The sequence below is a fragment of the Schistocerca nitens genome, chromosome 9 (genome assembly GCF_023898315.1).
Source record: "Schistocerca nitens isolate TAMUIC-IGC-003100 chromosome 9, iqSchNite1.1, whole genome shotgun sequence".
Classification (NCBI taxonomy): domain Eukaryota; kingdom Metazoa; phylum Arthropoda; class Insecta; order Orthoptera; family Acrididae; genus Schistocerca; species Schistocerca nitens.
Window position 1 is genome coordinate 291527220 of NC_064622.1, and position 25470 is coordinate 291552689.

Below are 25470 nucleotides of genomic sequence, written 5' to 3' on the forward strand. Positions count from 1 at the left end.
TCGCTTGACACTCGTCTACCCGTTCTCTGTTAATGTAGCACGCAGGGCTGTAATGCTGTCATAGAAATGAGTACAATAATACAAATAGCTAGGAACAATGGGTATGACACACATGTGGTACACAGGCTCAATCAAAAAATAAAAACACAAATACAAAACAAACACAACATTTCCAGAATACAAGAGAACTCACAAGCTGGAAACTTACAAACGCACTCAACAAACACACACAATGACAACCCCACACAGAAAAGAACCAGATGGTACACCATGACCTACACACATGAACTAACACACAGAGTTGCAAACATCCTAAACAGACAGGGCTTCAAAAAATCATATAAGACTGGGCAAACCCTCCAATCACACCTAAGCCAGCCAGCTACCAAGAGGGACAAATTCCAACAATCAGGAATATATAAACTTGAATGTCAAAGTTGTGATGCAGTATACATAGGCATGACATGCAGCAATTTTGAAACACGATACAAAGAACATATCATATGTTGGAAGTACGAAACAAGCCATTCCACATTTGCAGAGCATTTAAAACACCATAACCATCATCCTAAAAACATGGAACAAGAAATGAAAATAATGAGAATAAGCAACCATGACAAACACCTTGCACAAACGCAAGATAACTTCCACATCCAGAGAGCCATAGCAGAAAACAAACATGTGATAAATGAACAAACACACATCAGCACAGGCTCCCTACTACACTTAATAAAGGAAATGATAACATAAAACAAAAAACTCAAAACTCTTCCCCACACTCTGGACACACACACACACACACACACACACACACACACACACACACAAGCAGAGCCAACACAGCATAAAAAAATTACATCACACCAAAACACACACACACACAAACACACTAATGCACACACAAATGCATACACGAATAGATCACAGATATTTCAGTAATTACACTCGAATGTTTGGCAATAAAATTCGATCTTTGGCAAAAACATTTGACAGTCGGCAACAGAAACCAAAACATTGCATTGAAACAAGAGTTCAGTTCATAGTGCTGTGGAATGCGGGAAAAAAACGCAAATTGGCATTCCCCAAGAAGAACAACACCAAAAATGCAACATGAGCGTACAGTTCAAAACATTACTACTTAATAGGAAATACCAACCACCAGAACTGTTTATAACCTATAGGCACAGTGACAAAAATGTCAATTAAATAGCTAACATATGTACATATTCAGGGGCCACTGATGATGCCTTGCAGAAAATAAAGGCGATACGCGTATGGCACTAAAACTGTGTTTTATTCCGTGGCTGTTTCTTTTTATGGCAGTGAAATACTGAGTTGTTATTGGGAGAGCTAAACATGTGTGCTGACTTAGAAGATTAAAAATGGATTGAGAAATTGATTGGCTTTTCCTTTTTTACGGCACTAAAATAGAGAGCTATGATTGCGAGAGATAATAAGTGTAACAAAATTGACTTAGAAGCTCTACAATTGGAGTACTTTCATTAAAGTGATATTGCTTAGGAAATGGGAGGGGAAAGAAAGAGTTGTGACTTATGAATGGGGTGAATGGGGGGGGGCGTGGGTGGGAAGAGATTGAGGGAGAAGGAAGAGAGAGAAGGAAGGGAGGATGGGGATGTAGGGGGTGAGAGAGGAGGAGATGAGGCACAGGGAACTGGCCAGGGGAGGAATGTTTGGACGGGAGAGGGAAGTGTATGGTAAATTGGATGGAATTTCGGGGTAATAGGGAGTAGAAAGGAAATATCAAGGTGAAAGGTCAAATCTGGTCAATGCGTTCCTACTGACGTCCTCAGTTTATGTACTTGAATCTTTCGTCAGAGTGTACTGAATCAGTAACACATAGGTGAAATTCAGATATCTGCAGGCAAATTTCGGAAGCAAATTATCAGACATAACAACACTGCTGCTGTTATACGAAATTTAACACCATATGTGCACTATTCAGTGTCTGAAAGAACGGGAATACATTTTACGAATTCTGTTTCCATAAGTGGTCGAATGTCTATTTTGCCGTTAACTTAACACCACATCCATGACTGTATTGGTGGTAATATCAATGTTTGTTTTATTCAGATATACCACTGATTTCATTCTCTCCTGACGAGCGATGCGATATTGGGTTTCCAGCTTGCACCACTAAGCACAATGTAAATTACGCTTTTCGAACCGCTTGTTATCTACGTTTCACTGTGTGGTGCATGTTTTTTATTGTGAGCAGTAACAATTCATATTAAGTTTCAATATATCCTGCTACACTCAGCGTTTGCAACGGTGGATAGTTATTAGTTCTGCTTGACAGTAATTGGAAGGATGGTAAAATCTGGAACGTGCTTGCCTTAGTCTTCTCAATGAAAACAAGAGTAAGGCACACTGGTCACTTGGTCAGTTCCAGGATATACACGGTCCAACTAGCTAGCTGTCAGAAACTCATATTTCAATTTGTTTTTATTATTTGTAAACGGTGATTTCTCCTTGCTAAAAGTGTGGCGCTAATAGGAGTTAATGGTGGCGGGTCGTTTTAGAGTCGCGAGGAATGTTGACCATGATGGTCATGTAATAATTCAATATCGATGTATGTATGTACGTATGTATGTATTAAACCGGGGACCTAGAAACGACGGAGAGGCTTCGCCCCGCCCTAGCTCTCAGTGGTTCACAGCCCCACAACAGGCCAAATATCGATGTGCGTGACATCTGTTACCGCTTAAATTTATGAAATAAAATTTTACTAAAAGTTAGCTTCAAATATTATATCAAAGTAAATCTATACTTAATTTATTCAGCGTAGAATATGACGCTACAGTGCATCTTGCCATTTTCTAAACAAATAAGCTTCTGAAGCGTGATATACTCTACTCATTGTCAATACAATTCACACAGAAGGGTGAGAAACACATCAGTTGGCGCTGAGTTATTACCGCGAAATAGATATAGTTTTCTCACCGTTTATTGTAATTTTTCTATACTGCACTTTGAGGCATAAGACCAATGGTGTAATTTATTATTATGCGTGTATAACAGGAATAGTCTTAATATGTTTCTACATCCAGAGATAGATTATTTAATGGAATACATTTGATACTTTTTGTAACGTGCTAGGGGAATATGACGCCAAAGGCTGAATGCATCGAAGAATCTAATAGTATTATATATTTATTTATTATTATAATTCTACGGCTGAGAATGTGGTAACAAATGTAGACACGAACAGAGAAAAACAAGACTTTGCAATTTTGACGGGTACGCCATGGAATGTGTTGAAAATAAAGAAATTTGAAAGTTGAAAGAAAATAAAAAGATCGGGAAGCAACGAAGAAGAAAGCGGATCCTGCTAAATCAGAACGTGCAAATTATCGATACCCATGAGACAGCATTTGCTACCTAATGTGTTCCAGATCATCGCGCATAAAAACGGGTTTCTTCCGGGTACATGCCTCGGGTTCTGTTTGTGACAGAAATGTAGGTTCAAGTGTTTTGGATATTCTTTGGGCTATGGACTATTTGTATACGCAACAGAGAGATCGTCTTAGTGTCAGTAGCGTAGGGTCAAATTATGAATATTATACATTGCCTCCTGCTTAGACAAACTGAGCAAATCGACTGGTTCTTTTTGCATTAGATGTGGAGTACAGTGCGTCTTAACCGGATTATGGAGGCACCATTTAGTTCATGGTCGGTTCCTTAGAAAACCCCCAAAAAATTTATTTACAATTTTTTCTTACCGAAAACAAGCCGCTGATATCAAGACGGCTATGCACAGAAAACAGCTAAAATTTTTACGATATATTCATAAGATAACAATCTCGAAAAATACTGAAAATATTGACATCTTCATCCGTTACCCTACTTCTAAAAGCAATATACGCACGTAAGATCCGGTATGAGTGGAAATCTAAATGGTAAATAATCGCAGCGTATTGCTCAAATTTTAACGGTGTATTCTCAATGCATTTATATAGACGTAACATCTTCCTGATTTCAAGAATCTTTATCAGTTATCGGGAAACAACCCAAAAATATGGCTTTTGGTTACCAAAACCGATCCGCAGATTCCAAGAGGGCTAGCACAGCAAATAGATACAGATGTACAAAATTAAACGACTTGTACACAAAAAATACGCACGTAAAATCCGGTGTAAGGCGAAATGTCGTTTACTAAGTGCGGCAGCACAGAAAGATATGCTGTAAGTGTCTCTGCTATCATCAGAATGGTTGTGGGAACACCATGTTGTAGTACTGAAGCACATTCAAAATTTTTATGCACATAAAATCCAGTCTGAGCAGTCCTACATAAGTAAATTATCAAAATTTTACCGACCCAAAATGTTCTTTTCATATGACTGATGCGCCCTGCTGTGATAGGCAAAAGAATGCAACCAGAGGAAAAATGCTCCTATGAAGCATAGATAAGACGAATATGCTCCTGTTTAAAATTTTCTTATTGAAAAGTGGGGAACTGGTTTCTTCATTCTACCTCTCCCAGCATTTTTAAAAAAAATTCCAAAATTATAGGCATGCGAACATATTTGCGCTTTTTAATGCTAAGAGAGGAGACAGTGGCAGCTGGAAAGATGCGTAAAAGTAGTAAATACCGGAAGACAGTAGACAGCGGTTGTGGTGTAGAAAGAGTGAAGGAGACAATGACATTGTGAGAGAAAGAGAGGGACACAATGGAACGCAGTTGACAATGACAGAACAGTGGCAGGAAATGAGTGAAGGAGACAGTGCCAGTGAGAGAGGAATGAAGAGAGAACAAAGCGGAGGTGGGTGAGAGCCGAAGATAATAAGAGCCAGAGTATATGACAATAAGAGAGAGACAGTGACAGTGGGAAGAGACAGCAGCAGTGGGAATGAACGAGTGAGATAGTAGCAGTAAGAGAGAGACTGTGACTCTGGGGCAGGAGACAGTGACAGACATAAAAATTCTGGCTGAATGAGTGAGTGAGAATGGCCAAGTGGGAGTGGATTAATGGGTGCGAGCGAGTTACCGTCAATGGAGCCCGTGGGAGTCAGAGGTGGGGTGCATGTTATAAACAACGCGAGTATGTTCATAAGCCAAAACTTTTGAGAAAATTTTTAAAGGTGCTGAGGAAGCTAAATGAGGCAGCTGGTACCCCACTTTTCAGACTGTCTTTTAAACAAGATGTAAGGGTACAATACCCTTTACATACGATTTTTGCACCGATTATGCGCAGAGAACGGAGAGTGCAATTGAGGGCTATTGTGTAATGGCACACAGTCTGTTGAAGTGTTCTTTAATTGTGTCTGTTAATATCAATGCTATTGTGTTTAACGAAGTAAAAGTCGTATAGTAAAATCCGTGAACTGCCAATTTCAATCGTATATCGTCCAGCAACAGTTACAATAATGAGTAAAGTTGACAGTAGGAAAGCAGAATTTCCAGTATAAATCAGTTAAATGCAGGCCACTCGTTGAGAAAAACGAGTGTATTCGGTGCACAGACGCGTCTTTGGAGTTCGATTCAATGGAACTTCTGATACGACGGAGAAGACATCAAAGCAATTCGTGAGGCCGCAACGATTCAGTACAGCATATCTTCGGGTGGAATTTGATTCAACGTTGTGTAGGATTGCCTGGGAAAGGAACAGAAACGATGTTCATAATATTTACTTACGTAGAAGAACTTTTCTAATTACGCCTAGGCGGTAACTTACAAGAAACAGTGTCGGTTGATAACATTATTAACATGACCGGCACAAAGCAAAGCTGTAGTGTTATAAATGAGGAAGTAGAGTTTAACGATTCAGTACATGGAGAACGGAGTATGTGGGGGAGATAACCACAGCAAAACTAACAGAAGACAGGGGTGTTGGTAGCTTTGATCTGGCCAAGCCTAGTTCAACGCCATGGATGCTTAACAAACGGGAACCAATATTGTAATGACTTCTTTACTCAGTTTTTAGGGCAAATAGAATTAATCATGGATGACAAAGTATCGCAAATGCAATTAGAATCTATGGAATGAAAAAAAAGATGGAGGAAAACAAAGAAATGTGTGAGGAAAACAAATAAATTCAGGGAAAATCGAAATCGACGAAAAACATGATCAACTCCGAAATGTAAATCGAAAACATGAACAAAAAGAAATGAAAATCGAGGAATTTCAGACTGAAGAAGAAGAAAAAAGCAGGCAAACAATCGAATGGTTAATAAGCTAATGGGAAAATACAGGCGCAAAATTATGAATTCATTAAAAATCAAGAATAAGTGCCAGAAGGACAAAGAATTGATGGGTATAATGGCTAATGGCGTACGGACGCAGTACAATGAACTGTTTAATGAAGGAGATGAAATCCGTGATATAATTATTGGCAGTGATGAAAAGTCAATCGCATTTAGAAAAGAGAATTTGTGTGAAGAAATTAATGCCGTGTGACGCGAAGTAGCTCAAGTCTTTCTCCAATTTCTCTACCTTTCCACGAAAAAGTTGTAATTATCTTCACGCAGGCTGCCTTCCCGTGAGAGACGAGTTTCCTGTAATGCAGACACATCAACGCGAAGACGCAGCCGTTCTCTCCCAATTTGTTTTTCTGGCTACAGGGGCAGCATCAATAGGAGCGTCGTGTCCGGATAACATAGCTCTGCCATTCCAGGTGGCAACTGTTGGGTACTAGCCGGCCGGTGTGGCCGAGCGGTTCTAGGCGCTTCAGTCCGGAACCACGCTGCTGCTACGGTCGCAGGTTCGAATCCTGCCTCGGGCATGGATGTGTGTGATGTCCTTAGGTTTAAGTAGTTCTAAGTCTAGGGGACTGATGACCTCAGATGTTAAGTCCCATAGTGCTTAGAGCCATTTGAACATTTTGTTGTGTACTGAATTGTTGGTTTTGTTCGTATGAGCTACTTTATTGTTGTTTGTCATGGTCTCCAGTGACCCACCTTGTATCAAGCACTGCGATGTGCTTGCTGCTCCTTACACCCATAGAAGTGTAAGGTGGGGGACGGACTAGCATCTTACTGACTGGGGGCTGCCCAGCTTCAGGCAGGTGATAACCAGTCATTTAGCTGCAAAGGACTAGCCCACCGATGAGAGCCACCCCTGGCGCCCACACACACGGCCCACAGCGCAAGGCTTAAAACTGGTAACTGCGATTCCCCGTGTTGTTATCCGCACTTTTGCAGGAGCAGCGGAGTGTACTCTCCATAGGCACTGTAATGCCTGGGACGTATTTAAAAACCACGAACTTGTCAAGCATTCTTGGCCTTCTCTCGACCCTAACAACTATTCCATAAGGGTGACGGGTCACAATGTGTGGAGTTGAGTAGATTGCAGGAGCTGTCGACTTATTCAGGTTGAAGCCTACTGACACCTCCAGTACTCCGGATCCATTGCCCCTGTCCCCAAGCATATAGGACATATCGAAGCCCTCCTCCTCTGCCGCAGCTCCCGTTGGGGGCTTCACACACAACCTTGGGATATGGTCCTGCATCAAACCCCGCAGATTTGGGTGAGAGCGATAGGAAACTAGCCTGCTCTCGGTACTCAAAAACTAATACCACGGAGATAAAAAAAAACAAAAAAACAAAAACAAGAATTGGCCAAGGGAGACCAACAGGAAAGTAAACAGGAGGGGTCTGACACAAGTAAGTGGAAGTAACGTCACATTCAGATCTAGGCTCCGCAGATGCCATTCACAAACTTGTAGATGAAGTCCCCTCTGGACAAATTGGAGAAAGACGTGAGCATGGAGCTGGCTTTGCAGTGTGAAACAGTCTTCTTAGCAGCTGCGAGCAACCAAAAATCTATTCCTGAATGATTACAAATTTTGTGGTTAAGGACAACATCAGGCCCTGTCACATTAATCTCAGCATAAGCTCCCACTATGAAAGCGCAATCTGAAGTCAAAGGCAAGTTTTACGAAGATCTATGGAAATGATTGGACAATGTGCGTGGATCAGATAAACTCAGTTTACTGGGGGACTTCAGTGACAGTATTGGACATACACGGAACAACTGGCTTTACTGCATTGGCCCACACGACACTGCAAATACACTGAAGCGCCAAAGAAACTGGTATAGTCATGCTTATTCAAATACAGATATATGTAAACAGGAAGAATAAGGCGCTGCGGCCCGCCTATATAAGACAACAAATGTCTGGCGCAGTTGTGAGATCTGTTACTGCTGCTTCAATGGCAGGTTATCAAGATTTAAGTGAGTTTGAACGTGGTGTTATAGTCGGTGCACGAGAGATGGGACACAGCATCTCTGAGGTAGGGATGAAGTGGGGATTTTCTCGAATGCCCATTTCACGAGTATACAGTGAATATCAGGAATTCGGTAAAACATCAAATCTGTGACACAGCTGTGGCCGGAAAAAGATCCTGCAAGAACGAAACAACGACGACTCAAAAGAATAGTTCAGCGTGACGGAAGTGCAACCATTCCGCAGATTGCTGCAGATTTCAATGTTGGGCCATCAACAGGTGTCAGCGTGGGAACCATTCAACGAAACGTCATCGATATGAGCTTTCGGAGCTGAAGACCCACTCATGTACTCTTGACGACTGCACGACGCGAAACTTTACGCCTCGCCTGGGTCTGTCAACACCGACATAGGACTGTTGATGACTGGGAACATGTTGCCTGGTCGGGCGAGTCTTGTTTCAAATTGTATCGAGCGGATGGAGTCAACCTCATGAATCCATGAACCCTGCATGTCAGCAGGGGACTGTTCAAGTTGGTGGAGGCTCTGTAATGGTGTGGCATGTGTGCAGTTGGAGTGATATGGGACCTCTGATACGTCTAGATATGATTCTGACAGGTGACACATAAGCATCCTGTCTGATCACCTGTATCCATTCATGTCCATTGTGCATTCTGACTTACTTGGGCAATTCCAGTAGGACAATGCGACACCCCTCACGTCCAGAATTGCTACAGAGTGGCTCCAGGAACACTTTCCTTAGTTTAAACACTTCCGCTGGTCACCAAACTCCCCAGACATGAGCATTATTGAGCATATCTGGGATGCCTTGTAATGTGCTGTTCAGAAGAGATCTCCACCCCCTCGTACTCATTCGGATTTATGGATAGCTCTGCAGGATTTACGGTGTCAGTTCACTCCAACACTACTTCAAACTTTACTTGAGTCCATGCCACGTCGTGTTGCGGCACTTCTGCGTGCTCGTGGGGGCCCTACACGATATAAGGCAGGTGTACCAATTTCTTTGGCTATTCAGTGTATGAACGACAAGGGTCAGCGATTAATGGAACTTTGCACTTCTCTTTCTCTCTACATCACTAACACTTACTTCCGGAACAGAGCCTTGTACAATGTAACATGGAAACACCCACGTTCAGGCCGTTGACATCAGCTCGACTTCATCATTACCAGAAGAAGTGATCTAAGCCATGTCCTTAACTCCCTTACAAATCACAATGGTCACTGAGATACTGATCACTCTTTAGTTATGAGCAAATCACGGTTCACACGAAAGAAGATTCACTTAGCTAAGAGCGTTTGTCGAAGGGAGAAGATCAACCAAAGGTATCCAAGAGGATGCGCTACATAAAATGTTCAGATAAGATATTGAGATGAAACTGAATCCTGAGCAATTGATAACTGCACTGGGCGCCGAAAATATGTGGCATCTAGCTTAGGAAAATATTATGCCAACAGCCATTAGAATATTTGGGAAGCAGGGTAGAACTCAAAGCGACCGGTTTACTGGATGTGAAAGTAAGTTGCGCCCATATAAATGGACAAGAAACGTAACGCTTATATACAGGTTATGAATAATCCTAAAGACCAACAAGCAACAGCCGATTACAAGGCCTGCAAAGCAGATTTGCAACGAGTTTCTCGCCATTGTGCAAATAGATATTTGACCAGCCTTTGCAAATCTATTCAGATCTGACGAGACAAAGAAAATTACCGTGGCAAGTACCAAGGCATCAACAAGCAGGAAGTACGATGCAATAAAAGATGTGACCCAATCAACGATAAAAACCTGCAGCTACGTAGATGGGTGCAGCACTATACTAACCTATACTCAGAAGAGGTCAACATTTCTTCATAAGCTTTGGGTCCTTTACCAACTTACCCTGCTATGTTTGAGCTTGATGATCCTCCTACTCTCTGCGGATTAAAACTCGAACTTAAAAGTCTAAAGCTACGCAAGCGTACAGGTCGTGATAACGTACTCGCTGAAATCATCCAACTTGATCGTGTTTCGCCGGTATTGGATCAAATCCTACTGCAAAGCACAGTACCTCAAGACGTGCGAGATGCAAATACAGTAACAATCTATAAGGGAAATGGCGACAGAGATGATTGTAACAACTATAGAGGAATATCTCTATTGAGCATTGCTGGGAAGGTGTATGCGAGGCTAATCCCGAAAAGAGTGGTAACTCTGGATGCTCGGATCTATCCTAAGTCACAGCGCGGATTTCGAACTGGTAGATCCACAAGTGACATGATATTCACCTTGCACCAACTACAAGAAAAGTACCACGAACATAGAGTGCCATTATATGTGGCTTTTGAGGATCTCAACAAAGCCTTGAAAAATTGGACGTCCACCAACTTTGTTGTCCTTAGTATATGAACTGTGGCGTAAGACAAGGCTGTGTGTTGGCACCGACACTTTTCGGAGTCTTTTTCTCGGCTCTGCTTCAAGTGACTGTTGAGAAATGCAGAGTTGGAGTATACCTGCATACTAAGAAAGATGGAAGGCTTTTCAACGTCAGTCGTCTGAAGCGTAACACAAAGCGCTACGAGATAGTCGCTCGTGAATTCCTATATGCTGATGACGTTGCAATTGTAGCGTACTCTGCAGAAGAGCTAGTTTAAAGATTTAGTCATCCATGCCACATATTCTCGACGAGTGTAAGCAGCAGTAAGACCGTAATTATGGTTCGGGGTGCTAACTACACGGCCAAATAACACATTATTTGGAACTACTCCGCAAGTCGTGGATACCTTCTTCTGTCTTGGATCCACTATAGAATCAAACATGTCTGTTGATAAGGGGACTGATGTTCGCATTGGAAGGGCTGTGACTACTTTTGGCAAGCTCTCTGCACGTGAAGTGAAAAACAACAAACTCTCTTTGAAAACCAAAATTCGTGTATATCAAACTTGCGTCGTCGGCATCTTTTTGTATGCTTCGGAAACATATACTACTTGTGCCAAACAAGAACATCGACTTAATTCTTTCCACGTGCGGTGCCCGAGATCCATCTTCGGTGTAACGGGGAAGGACCGAGTGACCAACGAAGAAATACTATCTAAAACTAGCTGCAACAGCGTTTGAGATATCTTGAAGCGCAGACGACTCCGCTTGCTGAGACACGTCTACCGTATAGATCCTCAGAGATTTCCAGGTGAGGTGATGCTTGGAGAGATTTCTACAGCCAAAAGACTCTTAAGACGTCCTGTATTGAGGTTCAAGGACTCCTGCAAACGAGATATGGAGAGTTTTGGCTTCAAACCAACACGTGGAAGGCACGGGCTAGCATGAGACCAGAGTGGTCTAATGATATAATATCTGGAATCACCAAGCATGATAAGGGCTTGTTAGATAGATTAAGGCAGAAAAAGCTTCGCAATGCTACCACCCTTCCTGCCTCAGCAGCTAGATATACTTGTGACAAATGCGCAAGAGATGCCGTGCTGCCATTGGTTTGATAAGCCATATGAAAAAATGTAACTCATAACTACAGAGACACTGTAACAGTCACCTTCCAAGATGTTGTAGCCAATATTTACTTACGCCTAGTAGATATCAACAATGTTGACAACGGACTGAGGACTTGAAATTTCCAGAACTATGATCCAAAGCAAGATATGAATGCCGTTGCCTTTATTCAGCAATTCAGACACGCATTTCTGAAGCCTTATATTGAACGTGCTAAAATTTACACTTGTGTCAGTCATGTGAAAGGGGAAGCGCTTGTGTGGTGTATCCGAGAGTCTGAAAATCGCCACAAGTATGAAGAACTTGAGTCCTAATTTTTAAATAAATATTCGTCTAAAGATAAGCAGTGGGACATTAAACCAAAAATTCTTATGCCTACTAATTACGCAAGACATCACGGTATCATGCTCGAGTATACACAGAAGTTCTGGAACGACAATGCATATTTAGACGATCCAGTCAAGGAAGAAGAACTGATGTTGGTTTTATTGTAATACAGAAATTAGCTTTTGCTGTTTGCGAGAAGCTAGCGCTTATGTCGCAGTTAAAAATAGAACAAGTGTGTTTGTTAATTGACTGTTCGAAGCACTTAACACGGAACGAGAACAACGAGAACGTAAAAACAACAGTAATCGTCAAGGTTGAATAATGGCCCGCTGTGAAAGAAATTCAAAGGACATGGACGACCAAGTAAATTTGATCGCTGAGATGACGGGAGGCATAGAAGAAATAATTATGAGACAAGTGACAGATTCAACCAAAACAGTTCCCCGGACCGCCCTCTTAACAACAGAGGAAGAACACAATATCGGTCACCGGAACATGCTAAAAGCCGTGACCGTAATAAGCGGAATAGTGAACCGTTAAACTGAGCTAAGTTTCAGAAGCGACCCGCTCCGAAACTCAGTTAACAAGGGAAGGTTCAGAAATTGTGATGAATACTATTCAGTGTGAACGCGTTGACGCGTTGGAGGAAGATTTGTACCGGAAAAAGCAAGAAACAGAAAAAGAAATATTAATGCATTTTGTTGAAATCGAAATTTGTGGTATAATTATATATGCTCTAATGGATTCAGCAAGTGAAACGAGCGCAATTTCTGAAAACTTATTTACAGAGTTAAACCATAGGATGGCACAATAACGTTCCTTGTTAACGGCGTATGTATTGTCAGTGCGGTTGGTAATAGAAGCAAGCCCATTATTAAAATTCCGTATTGAGGAGGATGAATACGAATAGAGTGTACTAATTGTTGGCTCTCTTAAAGTTAGATTGGTTCTCGGAATAGATTGGCTAACTGAAATGTAGTACTGATTTTGAGGAAAATTGTATACGGATTAAGATGAATAATGGACAGAAGGAGATTTCGTTAAAAGGATTAATAACTAAAGATGATAGTAGCACTGCGTGCGTCAATATAAGGTTAATGCATTTTCGAGGAGAAATGAAACTGTAAATGTCAGTCATTCTGAGAACGATGTTGAACTGCAGGAGAAGAATGATGATGAGGGCGCTCTAAATACTATACAAGTCAGTATTTGATCGTCAATAGAATTGTCTGAAGCGAAGCAAGAAGAATTGATTGCAGTGTTGAAATTTTATGGTGACTTATTTTCAAAATTACCTGTATTAATTGAAGGATGTGTTTGCAGGGGCCATGAGCCGTTCCACAGTGAATCATATGCAGTACCATCAGCTAGGAGGGAAGCCGTTAATAAAGAAATCACGAGAGTGCCGAGTAACCAAATAACTGATCGCCCAGTTAGTTAATATCCCAACCCAATACACGCTGTCGCTAAGAAAGGCGGCAGCATTCGTATTGTTCTGGATGCCCTTGCGATGACTCGCATAATTCTGGGAAACGTGATTAACCTGAAAACTTAGAGTGTTTACTACGAAAGTTCACAGGAGTCAAATATTTAAGTAGTCTTGACTATCAGCTATTGGCAGCTACTCCTGGACTAAGATAGTAGAAAATATAATGCATTCCTATACGATGGAAGATGTTACCAGTTCCAGAGAGTGCCGTTCAGCTTGTCCATATCTCCAGCAGCATTTATGCGAGCGCTTGACGAAGTGTTAGGAGAACATTTATTAAACCATGTGACGCTGTACGTTGATGACATTTTAATTAGTACTGCCTCCTGGGAAGAACATCTCAATATTCATTGTCGAGTACGTGTCGTTTTCAGAAGAGATCGAGTTACCATTGACATGAAAAAATCAGAATTCGTCAAATCACAGATTAAGTTTTTTGATCATGTTATTTCGATACGTGGAACTGAAACTGATCCGGCAAAAAAGGACGCAGCGAGGAATTCTCCGTCGGTCCATTATGGCCAGGGGACGTCGGCTGGTACGTACTTTTCAATTGAATAAACTATACCAACAGCCGTATACTTCAGGTTATTTTATTTAGTTTCGAACGTAACCAGTTTCGGCAATACATTTTGCCATCTTCAGGCCCCTGCATAATATATACGTAGTGTATATGAATACATGGAGTAATATATGGGTGTACAAATCAAGTTTACAAGTGACAGGTAATCATAATATCACTTAAACTTAAAAATGCTAGAAGTATTAGCGTTAAATCAACTCTGTGTGTACATCTAGCACAATAGACTAAAACATGTGTACATATTTGTTAGTAGCATTAAAATAAACATCTCTGTATATCCAGCACAATAGACTAAAACATGTGCACACATTTGTTAGTCATAAAACTATTTTACATCACAGATTTACTAGGGAACATCTAAATTCATTAAAAAGATCAGAACTAGACAGCGTACAATCAAGAACTCCGTAGAAACAAAGCTCGCCTTTCTTTTAAAAAATAATAAAATCCTATAAAATTCTTTTAGATGAGGAACCGCCTAGTGTATTATAAGTACCAATCTTCATTTGAAGTAAAAAGTCACACAGTAAGGTATGAATTACAATAGTATGCATATTTACAGCCTAGGTGATATCACGGGTGATATCACGGATGGTAAGACAAGTTGAAGCAAAACCAAACGGCAGTCGACATACACTCCTGGAAATGGAAAAAAGAACACATTGACACCGGTGTGTCAGACCCACCATACTTGCTCCGGACACTGCGAGAGGGCTGTACAAGCAATGATCACACGCACGGCACAGCGGACACACCAGGAACCGCGGTGTTGGCCGTCGAACGGCGCTAGCTGCGCAGCATTTGTGCACCGCCGCCGTCAGTGTCAGCCAGTTTGCCGTGGCATACGGAGCTCCATCGCAGTCTTTAACACTGGTAGCATGCCGCGACAGCGTGGACGTGAACCGTATGTGCAGTTGACGGACTTTGAGCGAGGGCGTATAGTGGGCATGCGGGAGGCCGGGTGGACGTACCGCCGAATTGCTCAACACGTGGGGCGTGAGGTCTCCACAGTACATCGATGTTGTCGCCAGTGGTCGGCGGAAGGTGCACGTGCCCGTCGACCTGGGACCGGACCGCAGCGACGCACGGATGCACGCCAAGACCGTAGGATCCTACGCAGTGCCGTAGGGGACCGCACCGCCACTTCCCAGCAAATTAGGGACACTGTTGCTCCTGGGGTATCGGCGAGGACCATTCGAAACCGTCTCCATGAAGCTGGGCTACGGTCCCGCACACCGTTAGGCCGTCTTCCGCTCACGCCCCAACATCGTGCAGCCCGCCTCCAGTGGTGTCGCGACAGGCGTGAATGGAGGGACGAATGGAGACGTGTCGTCTTCAGCGATGAGAGTCGCTTGTGCCTTGGTGCCAATGATGGTCGTATGCGTGTTTGGCGCCGTGCAGGTGAGCGCCACAATCAGGACTGCATACGACCGAGGCACACAGGGCCAACACCCGGCATCATGGTGTGGGGAGCGATCTCCTACACTGGCCGTACACCAATGGTGATCGTCGAGGGGACACTGAATAGTGCACGGTACATCCAAACCGTCATCGAACCCATCGTTCTACCATTCCTAGACCGGCAAGGGAACTTGCTGTTCCAACAGGACAATGCACGTCCGCATGTATCCCGTGCCACCCAACGTGCTCTAGAAGGTGTAAGTCAACTACCCTGGCCAGCAAGATCTCCGGATCTGTCCCCCATTGAGCATGTTTGGGACTGGATGAAGCGTCGTCTCACGCGGTCTGCACGTCCAGCACGAACGCTGGTCCAACTGAGGCGCCAGGTGGAAATGGCATGGCAAGCCGTTCCACAGGACTACATCCAGCATCTCTACGATCGTCTCCATGGGAGAATAGCAGCCTGCATTGCTGCGAAAGGTGGATATACACTGTACTAGTGCCGACATTGTGCATGCTTTGTTGCCTGTGTCTATGTGCCTTTGGTTCTGTCAGTGTGATCATGTATCTGACCCCAGGAATGTGTCAATAAAGTTTCCCCTTCCTGGGACAATGAATTCACGGTGTTCTTATTTCAATTTCCAGGAGTGTATTAAGATAAAATAGCATGCATAGCGAACACTAAGAATATTCACAACTATCTTGTGGCCTAGGTTTTACAGTATATGGGAATAAAAGATACGATTGATTTCCTTTATATAACTTAACAGATCAGCATTACCACAGTGAAACAAATAAACAAGAAAGTCAAATCCTACTTTCACCGTATCATTCATCTCCTGATTCCACAAGCATTGGTTACAACTTTATTTCAGGAAAAATTTAACAATACTCTGAAACTCAACAAAAATCAATATATTTTGCTTATAATTTAGTAATTAGACTAATTAAGAAGTTTACCTTGTCACAAGCAAGTAAAAACTAAAATAAAAAGTCAATACTCCGAATTTCCTATGAGAAACCTCAGTATATGGACATAAAATCAACAGGAAAACTCCTGCTGAAATTCCAGTATGGAAAAATCTGACAAGTCACTCACTTCAGTTACTTAGGAGGAATCATCCAGTCCACAGGACTGAACACGATCTTCAATAAAGAAGGAACATTCAAACTGCAAAAGGGGAACAAACTGATATGGAATTACTACGACAAAACAGCAATATACCTTAATGCAAAAGTAAATTGTGACATGGCAATGCGGCTGTATTACCAGAAGCCTTGTCAACTCCGGAAACCACAGGAATTACAGAGATGACAAAAATTAATGACATAGAGAAACAAGAACGAAAAATTCTTAGAAGAATCTACTGCGCTCTTCTCCCAGATGGAACTTGGGTCAGGCGACCTGCAAAGGAACTCTACGAACACAGAGGCAACATCTCAGACAAATTTACGAAAAGATCCTACAATTCTATGGACACCTATGTAGGATGGATCAAAACACTTACTAAGAAAATTTTTAAAATTGTGAATGCAAGCATATTTTAAGACGATTTGTGTGAAAGAAACACACCAAGACTTGCGACGATTGTAAGTTTCAGATGAAATGGTTCAAATGGCTGTGAGCACTATGGGACTTAACTTCCGAGGTCATCAGTCTCCTAGAACTTAGAACTACTTAAACCTAACTAGCCTAAGAACATCACACACATCCATGTCCGAGGCAGGATTCGAACCTGCGACCGTAGCGGTCGCTCGGTTCCAGCCTGTAGCGCCTAGAACCGCTCGGCCACGCCGGCCGGCTATTTCAGATGAATAAATTGAGGACAGAAATCAGCTAAGAAGTAAAATCAAAAACAATAAACTTGAACAATGGAAAGGGATTTGTACTGAATCAAGATCGCTAAATGTTATTTACATCACGATGACGTGCTTCGACAGAAGCTTGGTGGCAAACGATAAATGGCATTAATAGGCGAAAAGGCGATTTAATAATACTGTAAAAGAACAGATTTCCAAAAGTTGGCCGCGTGGGGTACTCGTGCGGTCTCAGGCTCTTTGTCACAGATCACGCGGCTGCCCCCGTCGGAGGTTCGAGTCCCACCTCGGGCACAGGTGTGTGTGTTGTCCTTAGCGTAAGTTAGTTTAAGTTAGATTAAGTAGTGTGTAAGCTTAGGGGCCGATGACCTCAGTAGTTTGGGCCCTTAGAACTTACCACAAATTTCCAAAAGTTGGGTAGTATATAAAAAAACAAATCGCATTCTTTCGGAAATTTGAAGTGCATGGATATGAATCACATAGCGAGAACAATCCCACACACAATACAGCGTAAACTTGTTGGTTTGTTAGTAACAAGAATATGAAAATATAAAGTACACATAGCGTCAATGCATTCGCTGAAGTGACAGCTGTAAAATATCAAATCGTAAATGGACAACATCAAGGTTGGCTTCAGCAGAAATTTCGTTCAATTAAATCGACAGATCGCTCCCATAATACAGCCATGTGTAACCTATGTAAACTTGAACAAGTCTCAACGAAAGAAACTACACGGCGCTGAGCGCCCGCAAGCTCCAACGAAAGGGAGAAAAGTGGACAGGCGAATAAATAAATAAATAAATAAATAAATAAAAAACAGAGGAATAATGAAGACATTTTGGAAAGAAAAGAAAAGAAGAAAAGGAAGTGAAGCTGTGACTAGCTCAAATTCACACGCCCTTCTTAAGGAGAATAATCGAGAATAATAGTAACAATAAAAGTCAATGTTACCCAAAGACCCGAAAACACTGACGTTCTCAGTGGTCAATCAACCTGCAGGACCGTTTAAAGATGGCAGCAAGTCAGCTTGCCGAAATATTGGACCAGTTGGACACTGCACCCGGGTGAATACCCGAGGACATTTAAAAATACTGCCTTACGTCTAATAATGCAGTTCCCCCAGTTGCGGCTGACCGGCGCTACTGGCCCCGTGCGAATCCGCGCCGGCCACGCCTGCCCTGCCTCTCGCGGAGCGCTCACCTTCTTGCAGTCGTGGCAGATGAGGCTGGGCGACCCCAGCACGCCGAACGTCTCCCCGCAGAGCACGCACTGGCTGGTGCCGTTGCCCAGCGCATTCCGCTTCATGTTCTCCAGACGCTCCACCAGCCGTCTGCAACACAATGGGTGGCACAACTCGCTGACAATGTGAATAATGTGATGTAAATAGAAGTCCAAGCACGAGATTCTCAGGTTAGGATGGGCGTGAGACAGGGATCTACTATGTCGCCCGTACTGTTTAATATACTGGGTGATTAAAATTAAAGTGCAGTTACCTGCGGAGGCCCAGTGTGGGCTGTACTTATCGTATGGCAGCGAAACTTGGTAGATACTCTAATGCATTAATGTGGCACCGATTTATGCTGGAAAAAAACTAGTTCCAGTTTTAGCCACCAGGTGCAAATCTGGCGCTGTACAGCGTCTCTTCAACGTTTTCGGTGCTCATATTTAAAAACTGTGTAGTCTGCAGTTAACAATAGAACTTTTTCTGTACATGTCCCACTCTTAAACTGTTGCATGCAGAAACTATTCTGTACATCTTTTTTGCATTCCCAGAGCCAGATTTGCACCTGGGGTCCAAAATTGGAACTAATTTTTTTCCAGCGTAAATTGGTTCTGCGTTAACACATTAGGTTATCTTCAAGTTTCGCTGCTGTACAGTAATTACAGCCCACACAGGGCCTCTCAGAGTAGCTGCGCTTCAATTATAACCACCCAGTACATCAAAGAAGCAGTGACAGAAACAAATGAAAATTCCAGGATTGGAATTAAAATTCATGGTAAAAGGTACTACTGATAAGATTCATTGATAACGTAGCTATACTCAGTTTAAGTGATGAAGAACTGTAGGTCGTGATGAATTGAGTGAACAGTTTAATAAACACACTCCATGAACTGATAGCGAACCAAAGAAAGACGAAAGTAATGATGTGTAGTAGAAATGAGATTACGATGAAATTAACAGCAAAATTGGAGATCACGAAGTAGAAGCAATGGAGGAATTCTGCTACCTTAGAAGAAAAAAGACTCTTGAAGGACGAAGCAAGAAGAAGAAAAGGAGACTAGTACAGGCAAAGGGAACATTCTTGGTCAAAATAAGTCTACTTATACCGAACACCGGCTTTAATTTGAGGAAGAAATTTCTCAGAATATACGTCTGGAGCACAACAGTGTGTAGAAGTGAATCATGGACTATGGGGAAACTGGAAAAGACGAGGATCAAATCGTTTGAGATGTGGTGCCACAGACGGATGTTGAAAATTAGGTGGAGTGGTAACATTAAGAAAGAGAAGGCCCTGTACAAAATTGTTGAAGATAGAAACATATGAAATCATGCAGGAAAAAGGGACAGGATGATAGGAGGTGTAGTAATGCACGAAGGGATGAGATTAGTGGTACTTGAGGGACCCGTAGAGGGTAAAAATTGCATGTGAAGATAGACACTCGATTATACTCAACAAACAATTAAGGACCTTGGGAGAAATTCCTACTCTGAGAAGAAGAGGTACACACATGAGCGCAACTCGTGACAGGCCACAACGGACCAGTCACAAAGCTGGTAAGTCAAGTCAATAAAGGAAAATCAGAGGAAAAATGAATCGTGTAGTCGCAAATATTTGTGCAGTGCTAGGAGGGACTGTCCTGAACAACACACCAAAAATCCGAACCGGTGGGGCACGTGTGTTAGGGTACAGGGTCTTTTATAGGCAACTTTTTTCGTTTTTCTCTAACAACACGAAAACCGCGCTTCCTAGCTAAAATTTTTCCCAATAGAAAATTAATCTACATTAAATATCCTGCAAAGAGGGTCATATTCTTTTTTTTTTTTTTTTGTAGCACTAATAGTTTCCGCAGTACAGGGGATGTAAGAATCAAAGGTTATACAACGTTGTTCTAAGGGAATAATGCTCATCTTAAAATGAAGCGGATTAAAAAGAAATATTAAACGTGTGTGCCATATCTAAGTACAGTTGGACAATATAAAGTGTTGTGGGGGAGTAACAGGGTGGAAAGATGGGGGTGGATGTTGGCAGCGTGAGGAAAGGTAGGTCGCCGCATTGTGATCATGCTCTTCCCTCCCTCATAGGTCTACAAAATGAAGAGCAAGCAGGCAATTGCCCATTCTCTCTACTACACTGGGACATAGAGAGCAGACACTCCAAAGGGGCAGAGGGAGGGGGCTGTCTTTTCCACAAAGTGTGTTGACACAGATATGAGCTGTTAATAATACAAAACGCAAGACGGATACTACGTTAACTTCTGGAGACTGTTCTACACTGCTACACAGGAAACTCATTATTAGTCACCCTGTGCGCTAGTTGTAGCGTTTTTTCGGGATAGACGACGTCCCAAACCACAAACGCTGATCGCTTTTCAGTTTACGGACAGACTAACCCCCCCTCCCCTCCCCACAGCATTTTCTGTCCAGTTCTCTTACGTGAGTAGACAAAATAACTACAATGAGTTCGTGTTTATATAGTGGAGTTATTTTCAGTTTATTAAATAAGTACATTGAAGACACTTTTCAAAGTGTAACATGCTGTCAATACATATTTGGCAATGTCGATTTCATTGTTTCCACTATTAGTAACTTGAATACTTTTCACAGCATGAGGGGTATCCAATACATCAGCCCAGACTCAGCTCTTCCACAATCTGAAGAGGCCATAGGCTTAAGTTGTCTCCCTCTGCAACAGAAGTTATTCACCTATATGTCACAGAACTTCAGCAGTTTTATCACAAGTCAAGCAATGAATTACAGCAGATTACTGTTCTAGATTTGAAAATGGCCAGTAACATTCCATCAGCCAGAAGGTATACTGTGGATCTGCGGTTAAGTGGCTGCACTCAGTGCAGCGTACTCTGCAAGTACCAGCAATTCCTGAATGGAAAAGATTTATGCAGCCTGTCAGTAACACAGTTAATGACTAGAGAGGTGCAGTAACTCTCTGGCCATTCTTTAATACACCGTCAAGTGACTACAGCTCAATTACACGGCTTTACAATAAGCTTTCAACGATAGAAAGCAGCACCGTGTCACATTTACCAGTCCAATCCCTATCCCAACAACATTACATAGCTCACTGACAACACCACACTTACAAATTAGACACACAGGAACTATTTTACTTGAAAGCTCACTTAACAGGTGCAAAAAAGTAGTCATTCAATAAACTGAAAATAGCTCTGCTATAGGAACACGTGCTCAGTGAAGTTACTTGCTGTATTCACATATGAGAACTGAACAGGAAATGCTGGCGAGGTATAGTGTGTCTGTAAACTGACAGTCGAGTGGCGCTCGTAGAGGAGGAAGTCACCTTTCCCAGAAGGACACCACAAAATGACTTAAGAATCGATTTACCTTGTAGCAGTGTAGAATAGTGTGTAGAGATTTACGTAGATTCTGTCCATACGCGTTGGTATTATTAGTAATTCATACTGCTTCCCATGCAGCGCTAAAGAATTTTATGGAAAATAAATAGCCCTCGGGTATGTCTGCACAATGCGACGCCACTGATTCATAAGTCACGCTGTGGAATGTGTGTATAATTTTGTGTAACACCCTGTACTTGCTTCTTGTGATGTAATGAGGTAGACAGAGTGGAGAGTCACCTGCTCGATCTCCATTTTGCAGACCTTCGAAGGAGGGAAGTGCATAAACATAACACGGCGAGCTATCATCTCTCGCGCCTCTACCCCCCACATCTACACCTCCATCCTTTTATACCCCGGAACACAAGTTCTCCCTCGATACGGCTCTACTGTGCTTAGATGTGATTCACACATTTAATATTGGTTTTTAACACACTTCACATTTGATAAAAAAAACATTGAGTAATTTGCTGTTCTTACATACCCTCGAACACGGAAACTTTTGGCCCTACAGAAAAAAATGAATAGAACCTTTTTGTAGGAAATTTAATGTAGTTTAATTTTGTAATGGGAAGCATTTCTCACTAGAAGAAGTGGGTTTCGAGTTATCCGAGAAAAACATAAAGTGTGACCTGCAACACCCCCAACCCGAACACTTAAATCCCACTAGTCTGGATTTTTACCGTGTAGTTCAGAAACCTCTTTCCTAAAACGGTACAAAAATTTGCTACTACTCGACTTTTACTTTAATCGACCTTTTTTGGCCTTGGTTGACTGGGATAGAGTAAAAGATGTTATGTGTTTAGGGCGCTCAATTGATTAAAGAACAAAAATACACGAAGCCACTGGACATGACCATAGTACGTGCTTTTTAACGTTTTACTTACCGCCATTTGGTGAATATACATACACGGCCGTCATATATTGTTAAATCTGTGCAGTTTCAGATTTTGATCAACATCTCTGAAAGTAACACCTACGTCACTTTATATTTGCAGTTGTGATGAAATAAACTTTGATAGTACTCACGATTCTTAATTTGTAGGGGAAACGGAATACAGAATTTCTGAATTTGTTTTTCTACTCTCGCTTTCGGTTCTTGTGTTATCAATGAGCGTCTTGACGATAAATGTGGTGACAGACAACTCGAACATAATGTATCCAAAGAATTGCTTGGGCTCTGTGAGAGGTCGACATCAGACGGTACTGATTCTTTATCTATTTTACCAAACGTGTACAGAGTTGGGGTGGACGAAAATAAGGACACAACGTGACAAATGCATGCTTGAATATAAAAACAAGTGGCCAAGACTAAAGGTTACGATGCTGTTTTTGATCACGAACGGCATCTGTGCGAAGTCCTTAATACGTTGCAAGTGTTATTGTGGTCACAATAGTGTTTTCTATTATTGTGAGAGCATTCTGTCTGAGCTAAGTGAATTAGAAGGTGGGAAAATTATTGGCGCACATATGATGTGTGCTTCTGTAACCGAAGTAGCCGAAGTTTCATGGGGCACAGAGGCGCAGTGGCGAAGTTTTATACCGCATACAGGGAAAGCAGGAAAACGTCATCCGATAAGTCACAACGCGGACAATGTGAGTGGTCGTGACAGACGGTCATTATTGAAGGGGACTGTGGCGAAAAATAAGGGGGTGGGTGGGTGGGTGGGAGGGTGGGGGGACGACAGCTGCAAAAGTCACTGTAGAACTGAATATCGCACTCGCAAACACTGTCAGCAGCAAAACAACATGAAGGGACCTCCATTAGCAGAGACTTGCAGGACGAGGTGGAATTCCACAACCATTCATTAGTGACATCAGTGATGCAAATATTCGAAACAGGAAGAGGTAATGCAGAAGCTATATAACTTGGACTATGTAGCAATGGACAAAAGTCATTTGGCCTGATGAGTCTTGTTTCACACTGTTTACAACTTCTGGCCGAGTTGACGACGCTAGATTGAAAAATGGCGGTGGTTCGGCGATGATTTGGCCGGCCATATCGCGGTATTCCACGGGACCCGTGGTTACTCTACAAGTCGCATTATGGCCAAGGCTTATGTGGCTATTTTCGCTGATCTGATTCATGTCATCGTACTATGTTTGTTCCATAATGGTGATACTGTGTTCCAAGACACAGAGCTCTTGTTTAAAAAGCTTGCATCGCACAGGACTACATTTGTGAGCACGTGGGTGGACGTCGCATCTCCCCTGACCACCACAGTCACCAGATCTCAATATAATTGTACATTTTTGGCCTACTTCGGGGAGAAGGCTGTGTGATCGCTGTCTACCTCCATCATCGTTACCTGAACTTATCACTATTTTGCTGGTAGATTGGTATAAGACAAGCTTGAAAACCAAACTGGGACTGTAACCATCCATTTCGAGACGACTGGAACTTATTTCGAATGTCAAAGGGTTCGCTACACCATATTGAGCATGGTAATGTGTCAGGATTTTGGTGTTTCCATATTTTTGGGCACCCTCTGTATATCTTTCTACTTGTTTTAATTGCTGTTTTGTACATCGGCGCCGCGCAGGATTAGCAAGCGGTCTAAGACGCTACAGTCATGGACTGTGCGGCTGATCCCTGCGGAAGTTCAAGTTCTGCCTCGGGCATGGGTGTGTGAGTTTGTCCTTAGGATAATTTAGGTTAAGTAGTGTGTAAGCTTAGGGACTGATGACCTTAGCAGTTAAGTCCCATAAGATTTCACACACATTTGAACATTTTTTGTACAGCGGCAATCATTGTTGCTACTAATGCGTTGTATAACTGTTATCAGTTTGAAAGTGGATATCCTTAAATGTTTTTACCCTATCCAGTGACTTTAATGTGACCACCTGTCAAAAGCCAGAATAATCGCATTTTGCAGCACGGACCACTGCGAGACGTGCAGAAAGAGAGTCAGTGAGCTTCTGGAAGTTACTGACAGGGATGTGGAGCCATGTCGACTCCATTGCTGTGGCCAGCTGCACTAGGTACTTCGGTTGAGGATACGCAGCGCGAACAGCCCTATCGAGATGATCCCACAGATTCCCGATTGGATTTACATCCGGGCAGTCTGGTTGCCAGGGGAGTACAGTATACTCATTATGGTCCTCTTCAAACAACGCACGTAGACTACGGGCCGAGTGACACTTTGCAGCCGGCCTCAGTGGCCGAACAGTTCTAGGCGCTTCAGTCAGGAACCGCGCTGCTGCTATGGTCGCAGGTTCGAATCCTGTGTCGGGCATGGATATCTGTGATGTCCTTAGGTTAGTTAGGTTTAAGTAGTTCTAAGTCTAGGGGACTGATGACGTCAGATGTTAAGTCCCATAGTGCTCAGAGCCATTTGAACCATTTTTTTGACACGTTGCATTGTCCTCTTGTTAGATGCGATCGTGTCGAGGAGAAACGAACTGTATGCAAGGGTGGACATGGTCTCTAGGGCATAAGCATGTTGATCCATTATGCCTCTCAGAACGACGAGATTACCTCCGTACTCTGGCCTGGTACCTTTCGACGATTATGCCAGGGTGTCTGCTGTCAGACATTTCACTCCGTGCAAGCCAAAGGTCATGTGTTATCTGAAAAGGC

General features: G+C 42.5%; 1 protein-coding gene across 1 annotated transcript in view; it reads right to left on the minus strand.

The window, feature by feature from the left end:
- LOC126203385 (rabphilin-3A) overlaps positions 1 to 25470 on the minus strand; it is a 1010032-nt gene that overhangs the window by 198558 nt on the left and 786004 nt on the right. The window contains exon 6 of the mRNA XM_049937683.1: positions 18501 to 18630. Within this exon, the coding sequence (XP_049793640.1) occupies positions 18501 to 18630 (130 nt within the window). The remainder of the gene's footprint in view (positions 1 to 18500; positions 18631 to 25470) is intronic.